Consider the following 8,662-nt stretch of genomic DNA (forward strand, 5'->3'; position numbering starts at 1 on the left):
CTTTCAGGAAAATACTTACCAGAACATGAAACTTGCTGCCATCTTGCATATCAGACTCCAAAACCCCACTTAAACCATTACAGATTCGGTTTATACATGTACCCCCCTGGTTTTTCACTCATCACTTCTACAAAAATATTTGAGGCCCTTATAGTTAATTTATCCACATAACTTTCAAGAAATCAATGGACACAGTTTATTGCCTATGACTTGTAAAGAAATTAATCATTCAATTTAATTATCAGGGCCTCACAATGTGTGGTATGATTATGATCATGGGCCTTATGCATATACTGTAAGGCCTTAAAAAACCTTTTGGTTCCAGTGTTTTTTTTGGTGCAATTTACTGCCTCTTAAAAGGCTGTTTCCCCTTGCAAGGAACTGTCCATTTTTCCCAAAAAAAATCCCAAATTTTATAAATGCAGATTACATTAATGAATAAAAAAGCAATGAATTTCTTGAAATTTAAACAAAATCTTGATAAGGCTTACTCTTTCACAGCATAATGTATGCATTAAAAAAGTTATATTTTCCATTATATTAGCTATTTTGGCCTGATTTTGTATTTTCCCAAATTCGCTTGGTTCGGGTACCCTACGTACCTACAATAAAGGCCCTAATGTTTTTAAAGTTTATTGATAAAAAAAATTGACAATAATGTTCTTTCATAAAGCCTAATAAAAATAAAGCCTTATTTTTTTTAACGGTGTTACTTGAACCAAAACAATTTTGTTTGGCCTAACAGTTAAAACTGTGTATACACAGCCTTTTTCATTAAAAATGGAAGAAACATCCATCTAAGCCTTTTATAATTATTCAAGTAAGGCAACAAAAATAACATTTACTCTTTAATATTCACTTAAGAATATTTGTTTTCATTTCAGGTATAGCATCTTGCCTTGGAATTTTAGGATATGGCACGCTGCGTAAAGGAGGCAGATTTTCTGACCAGACAATGCTGAACATCAGCATGGCAGCCCAGATTGCAACTGTAGCATCCCTGTTTGGACATTTGGGTTATTATGAATACAAAGTTAGAAAGCTTGCAGATTTGGCTGAAAATGAGAAGAATGACAATGCGGATGCTTCCTCATGAAAGCAATGTGATGCTAACATGCTAAATTGCTTAATACCATATTACAGTGATCAATTCTTTAACTACATTATGCTCATCAATCGTGCTGCTACATTGATATAGTTTTGTTAACTTATGTTTTAAGTTTTATGACTGTGTACACTGTTCTTGACGTCAATTATTGTTTAGTTGGCATTAAATGTCAATTTACACTGTTTTTATATTCCCATTCGAATATTGGGATGTACCATAGTTTCCACCTGCAGACTGGGCTTTATTTGGGCATCCAATAAGTTGTCTGGTCATTAACCTTTGAAGAATTTGTCCAATCATCACCAAATTTATTCAGATATTACAGGCAATCTGCATAACATCTCAGACAACTTCAATAATCAGTCATATTGCTTGAGTCACTCGAGAGCTGGTGCCCTTTATTCATAAAATTTAACTTAATTTGTTGATAAAATTGAGAAGCCTTTGTCCTAATCCCTTCAGAATGGGATAAGAATAATAAATTTAAGACAAGTAGACCAGCCATATCACTCCAGTCACTCAAGAGTTATTGCCCTTTTGATTATATAGAAATTACCTGAAATTGGTCTTGTTTGATCAATATCTTTAATTGCCTTTGTCAAAAAATGTATTTACAGTGCTAGCTCTCTATTTTTAGCTTTAAAAACACACAACCAATTAGCAGTGGTTGAAATTAACACAAATTCTGAATTTTATATAGCAGGGTTTGTTCAAAAGTTGATGACAAGCAATAATATATAAAAGAATTCGGGCTTGTTCATTCAAAAGTCTAATTTCAATGTCTTCCACTTGTCACAAAACATGGTTTCCTAAAAATTGGATGGACATATTTTGGACAGATGGCGCTCTTGTTATATATGAGAAGTTATTAAACATGTTAATTCTATTGCTTTCTCTTTTGTTTCTATACAGAAATACACCAGACATCGCATCTTTAATAAATTGCCTCATTGAATTCAAACTGATTAGGCCCACACATGGGTAAAAGTTTATGCCTGGTATGACCCTCTTGTTTTTGGAATCATATGAGGTTTTATGTGCAAAAAGTTATATCTTAACTAATATAACAAAAACTCTTTTTGGCCTTGAAAGATTATGAAATAGGTCATTTCACATCTGATTTCAGTTGATATTATTAAAGAGCAAATATATAAACTGCAATAACTTTTTTGTATTATGTATTTTTGTTATTTATTAGCTCTTCTGAGCACAAAGTGCTCAGCGTGAGCTATTGTGTTAGGGTGATTGTCCGTCATCCATCGTCAACATTTTCCTTCAAACAACTTCTCATAGTAAACCACTGCGACAATAGAACAAACTTTGAAAATCTTCTCGGAAACCGCTGACCTGTTTCAAGCACAGAAATACTGCTTCGGTGGCCCTGTATCAAATTCCTTCACCCCATGTTGATTTGTAAAAAAAAAACCTTGCCATCAGGGACTACTTTTCAGTGGAAGTCTAAAAAAATTATAGAAATTTTTGTAAATCTTCACCTCAGAATCCGCTGGCTTGATTCTAAAATAATTTCACAGAAATGTTTCTTAGGAGACCTTTATCAAATTCCTTCACCACATGTTGATTTGTAAAATAAATGGCAGCCAGGGGGCGGAGCTACTTTTCACTATATATTTTTTTATGTCTACCAATATATATATGGAAAACTTATTTTCACAGAAATGTTCCTTAGGTGACCCTTTCATCTTTTAACAATGGATTTTTTTTTTTTCTCTTTCTTGTATAATTATTTTATAATTTTCTCTTTCTTGCATAATTATTTTATTATTTACAATCATTGAAGATATCGACTTCAAACTTCATGAACTTCACAGTAACAATGTACTCTTTTGTGACAAGGTATATAAATCCATCTTAAATGTCGTAAGAGTAATAATTATCATATGGACTTTATATCCTCCAGTATATTGTCCGATCAAAAACTTACGAACACTACGTCCAATCAGGTGGGCAATATAGGGCCATCTTGGCCCTCTTGTATAACATACACAATGTATATAATCAGCTAGCATTTACATTTCATTATCATTCTTCACATTAACATTGGCTGTAATAGACGTACAGAATAAAATTACCCAAAATTTCAGCTGATACTAAAATTTTATGAGGCATCAAAATCTTACATTAACATCAATGGTGCCATCAGAGTGAGAGAGAGCTTATTAGTGGGTCATCTAGCTCAAGTCATGCACACAATGTCATAAACTTAAATGCTGTTAATGCATAGATTTATGAGAACAAGAGCAGGTACTCATGAATTGATTTTTTTTTCATGAAGAAATTTTTGTTGTTCCATGCAGTTAAAAGATAAACAGACAGACAGACATTTTGACTAAAACATTTTTTCACAGTTTTGCATCTCAAAACGCGAATAGTATAATTATTTTACTCTTTAATACCAAAATTACAGAAAAAAAATACAATTCAAGTATTAGGAAAATCTGGTTTTAGAGGGGAGCGAACCCATGCTGTGAACAGCTAGCCGATGAGGACTCTTACATAAACTGTGAGAGAATTTAACCTTTAAAACCCCCCAGATGTTTCTGAAATTGACAAATACAGTAATTCCATAAAAAAAATTCAGACTTGTATGATCTGAGAGCATATTACATCATTTTATATGATTTAAATAATAAACGCTACAATCATGTCACTGTCACAACTGAGGTTCCCTGTTTTAAAAAAGTGTGGAATGGTTTTTACATACACCTTTCAAGTCATGTCATCGTTGCACACACTTAACTGTCAATAAGTGTTTAAGCAACTTGCTGTCATTTTCAGCAGAATAAGGTTCTTTCAAAAGTTTCCAGTAATCTATTTCAATGCTGATCTGTCGGGCACTTTGTCTACGTTGTTTTGCAGCACTTCCTTGCAATGTCCATTCTTTGTATTATAATCATGTGAATTTATGAGGTAGATAACCCAAGTTATTTGGAATTGGTTTAACTGCAAAAGACGCATGTTGTATGCAATGTGATACATCAGCAAGTAAAATTCAATGCGATTTACATGACAATATAAATACTACGTAAGTTTTTGAAAATTATCTTGTTTTTTTAGTCTTAAGGCCTTAACAGACAGTAGTTTAGCTTAATCATATAAAGTTTGTTGAAGGGATCCAGTTAGAATCTTAGTTTGAACAATCCTACTGATAAGCCACGCTTTATTTTGTCATAAAAAAGTGCATTTTACAAAGCATGAGTGAGTCCATTTGAGATCCATTTCTAGAAAATGGCTTCATCTAATAACAATAATAGTGAATAGTGTTATCAAAATGGTAACAATTCCTTGTTGTAAGTAAAAAACTTTCCTGTGTCATCAACAGTCAAGCTATCTATCACAGTTAACAGTTTCTTCACACTATCTTCTGTGGTGAAAAGGTTCTTGACATTTTTATGGTAAGGTCGGGAGAGGTCAGTGTCTACTGTGCCGGGATGCAGGGCAACACAGATGACCGGGGTCCGGCCCCGTCCCAGCTCGATACTGAGATTCTTTGTGGCCATGTTGAGAGCAGCTTTCGACATCCGGTAGCTGTACCAACCACCAAGACCTGTAATATTGAGTGAATTTTAAATAAACTTTGTTAGTTCAGTGAACAAACAACAGGATCACAGTGACATTTACCATGAGGATAGGGTGAATATTTTGTTGGTCAAAAAATGTAAATGACAACAAACCCTGAGTTCTCTGCATCAGTTACGAGTATTCGACTTAAGTATGGAATGGATGAAGTTTAATTGAAATTAAGTCAAACAAAAGCTTAAAAAATAGTGTTCCAGAATGAGTTCCCCAAAGTATGAAAAGGATGAAGTTTGATTGAGATCTGGTTAAACATTAAACCTTAAAAAGAATGTTCCAGCAGGCCATGCTCATTTTTTTCTTAGACTAACTTGGGGCAAAACTCAACAATGTTTAAAGCTAGAGTTATCAGCCTTGCTACACATGTGTATTCAGGGGTTCTTACAGCTGATAATTACCTATCCTGACACAGTCAGGGTCAAGGTCTGTAAGCATACATAATTAGACCCCTTCTGAAATTGTTTTCTTCTACTTCCTCATGTTTTGATGCAAAGAAATATGGTAATATGGACACAATAGTCTGATGTTTAAAGCTATTGAATACAGGATTAATCTTGAACTTTAGAACCTCTGATTAAGTAAATTAATTCATAAGGTTTGATAAGACTACATCTTGTGAAGTAAAGCACTGCTGTTATAAACCGGTTTGATATTAATTATAGAAATTAATAGTATAGTCAACATCTGTTGCACAGCTTTTCTGAATTAAAATCACAGTTGAATTTGACATGTTATTCTAAAATTAATATTATTCAGTAAAAAAAAATGTACATGTAATGGTTTCTTTGAAAAAAATCTCAACATAGTGTAACAAACAGTTTTATTATATAACTGAAGTATTAAACAGTTAACTTGAAAATTAATCCAATGTTACGATTTCTTTATCAGGTAAAACACAAAAAACCTTATACAGTAGAAACCTGTTGGCTCGATATGTAAGGGACAGGCCAAAATACATCGAGCCTTGCGTATTAAAGCCAAGTCGGAATGCTTACAAAGAGTAAAACAAAATCGGTCCATTTCATCATGTTGGAGAGAAGCCAGCCAAGCAATAACGAGCCAACGAGTTTCAACTGGACATGGAAGAGTTATAAAGAACATGAGTTACCATTGTCAGTGATTGATCCAACTTTGGCAGATATGTTTGCCATAATGCCGGAGTGTGTTCGCTTGGAGTCTGGCTGGTGTGTTCCAAACATGGCAGTTCCTTTGGTCAGTAGCTGGCCAAAATGTTTGCCCATCAGAAGAAGGCCAAAGGCGTTTGTTCTGCATGTCTCCGTCAATCCCTGATATTTATAACAGGCTATAATCCTACAAAACATCAATCTCACCAAAATCATTTCGGATTCGCTGCATTTCACTAAATTGCTGCATTTTAAAGCTCTGATTTTATCAGTTTGACAAAGCATGATGCCTTATAAAATAGAAAAAGAAAATTATAACTTGAAAGTTTTGATTGCTCTTATAATTCTTATAGATCTCATCCTCGGTACCCCAGCATATATCTATATATAGGTTATGATATGCAGGGGTGCCGAGGATGATAGAACTCGATATATATATATTTGTAAATTGTACATCCTTTATAAAACTATGAATTAAAATTGAACCTACTTTGACACATTGAATTTTCAGTCAATTAAGGGGTATAGCTTGACAGTTGTTTAAGTAAGAGTTCTTGTAACTGCATCTTGTCTCTGGTTACATACATATATGTACTAAGTTTCATGTCAATATCTTGAACTGATTTGTGTTATGGCATGGTTGAAATTTTGCACAACGCCAATGAAACCAAGTTAGTAAAAAACATTGGTCCACCTGAATCATCACACATAATTATTGAACCTACATTAATAAACATTCAAGATACAGAACCTGCATATTGACATCCCGGAGACTGGTTTCCCCGCGGCCACTTGGGTGGAGAACACCAGCACAGTTGATGAGGAGGTCCAGACGCCCGTGCCGCTTACCAACTTCTTCTGCTGCAGCCTGGAATTCGTGAATATTTGAAACAAGACACAATTGGTTATCTTTTTTCAAGATAATTTACCCTAGTATATGCGGAATAATAAAATAATAAATTACACCTCAGAACCAATGTCATAAAAATAAGATAGCCAGAAGTTAGCACCCAGAATTGAAAATTAGATCAAACAAAATAACAATTACTTATAAAATTGATTGTCTGGTTAGTGCTGTGGTTAGCTCACTCACTTCTCACCAAGACGACCTGACTTCAATTCCCAGCCTGGGCGCATGTGAGTTTGGTTAGTGGTTACCAAGTCGGACAAGAGGGTTTTCTCTGGGTACTCCGGTTTTCCCCACAACACAAGACCTCACCCTCGCGCAACATCGTGCCAACGAGAGTGACTAAGTATAAGCTATCATAGCTTTCTTCACAATCATTGTAAAATGTATAATGTGTAAACTATAAACTTGGTGAAAAAAGATTAATCACAGTTATTTACACAACATTTTACCCCCATTTTACCTTTATTTTCGCCTCTTCAGTGACATCAACCTGAAGCACCTGCAGGCGTTCTGGTTCGTCTTCTAGCAGCCTCTGTAAGTCATCTGCCTGGTTGGGGTTTCTGCACGTGGCTATCACGCATGTATTTGGTTGCCTGGACAATAGTGTCCTACAGAACTGCAAGCCAATTCCACGACTGGCCCCTTGCACGAGCACGGTTGCTATGCTTGTTGTGCTCATTGCTGAATGAAAGTAAAACTCTGAACATTCATTGGACTCTTACTTAATTTTCAGATATTTTATAATCATTTCACTTGGAAGACAAATCAGTAAGTTGATTATCGCTATGTGGAGGTATTCTCTTAAAGCAGAACATACTAGAACAACAGTATAAATCATTTGGTATTTAACTATTAAACATCAAACATCTATTTAAAAAAATATCTTCATTGGAGACAAAACACAGTGTAAGATTTTGCATTTATATTTACGGTTAAGTACTTGTAAACATCACAATACAGCATACTACTTGTTAAAGGAATCTTTTATACCACTTAGTTTAAACAATTTTATAATATTTTGATTTTGTTTGCATTATATTGCACCAGTCAATTGTAACCACTGCCCTCCCAGGTCCGGGGAATAGCAGGGACTTTGACTTTTGGTCCAGCCAAACCCTGGTAAACCCCCCCGGACCTGCAGGGACAAACTGATGGTAAAATCCCTGCACCCCAGGGGTATCCTAGGTGAGGCCCATTCCCTGCTATTCTCTGCGCGAAAACAAAACATACGCAGTCCCTCGGCACTGTTTGGGCCCCTTTAAGGTAAAGACACAGCCCATTTCGGGGGGGGGGGGGGGGGGGGGGGGGTCTTGCTTGATGTTCATTAATAATTTTGAACAGATTTCCAATACTGATTCATTGGGACTAAAAGGGTAAGATACAAACATTATCATTGTTGGGGGGATGTGAAAGGGAAATCCTACTGGATTTATATTAGAACACAGCGCAGAGCCAGGAATAGAACAAAGTGTAATCTGGGACCAATATTAATCAGGTGTAATTCAATTTGAACTTGAGTAAGACTGCATAATAATTATCGAACTAATGAGCAGTAAGTATTTTTTTAATTGAATAGATCCCTAAACAAAAAGAAAATTACATATTTACTCAAAATACATTGTAAATGTCGCTCATTGTTCAAGTTAAGGCAATGTTAAGTTTTCTGTAACCAACTCAATAAGTCAATTACGTAACGTTTCAGTTCAAACATTTATGTAATAATACAGTATTTTTTTCATAGTTTAAAAAACTCTTGATCTTTAAAATTACTAATAATAGTAATTACGATTAATAAATGATGAAAATAATAATGAATTTGGGCATGGTAAAGTTTAAAACACCCAATAACTCACCTAATATTACTTACTTGTAATAGGGTACGACAGTCAAATCGAAACCGAAAACGGAAACCATGGCTGACCAATG

The 8,662-nt window shown here is 34.8% G+C and overlaps 2 protein-coding genes across 3 annotated transcripts in view; one reads left to right on the forward strand and one right to left on the reverse strand.

Moving 5' to 3' along the window:
• The window catches only part of LOC128211432 (uncharacterized), a 29,447-nt gene extending 27,453 nt beyond the window's left edge, over positions 1–1,994 (forward strand). The window contains exon 18 of the mRNA XM_052916220.1: positions 885–1,994. The gene's annotated coding sequence lies outside the window, so the exon portion shown is untranslated. The remainder of the gene's footprint in view (positions 1–884) is intronic.
• Positions 1,995–4,272: 2,278 nt separating this feature from the next.
• Positions 4,273–8,643, reverse strand: LOC128211447 (C-factor-like). Of its 2 annotated transcripts, none has more exons than XM_052916249.1 (5): positions 8,604–8,643; positions 7,197–7,417; positions 6,578–6,694; positions 5,811–5,988; positions 4,273–4,673 (listed from the first exon to the last, which is right to left on the reverse strand). In XM_052916249.1, exons 2-5 carry the CDS (start codon positions 7,413–7,415, stop codon positions 4,393–4,395), a joined length of 795 nt encoding a protein of 264 aa, XP_052772209.1. In that variant the 5' UTR covers positions 7,416–7,417; positions 8,604–8,643; the 3' UTR covers positions 4,273–4,392. The 2 variants fall into 2 exon arrangements, with proteins under 2 accessions (XP_052772209.1, XP_052772208.1); XM_052916248.1 differs by having other exon boundaries at positions 8,590–8,633.
• Positions 8,644–8,662: the final 19 nt, after the last annotated feature.

Source organism: Mya arenaria, chromosome 12 (assembly GCF_026914265.1).
Source record: "Mya arenaria isolate MELC-2E11 chromosome 12, ASM2691426v1".
NCBI lineage: Eukaryota > Metazoa > Mollusca > Bivalvia > Myida > Myidae > Mya > Mya arenaria.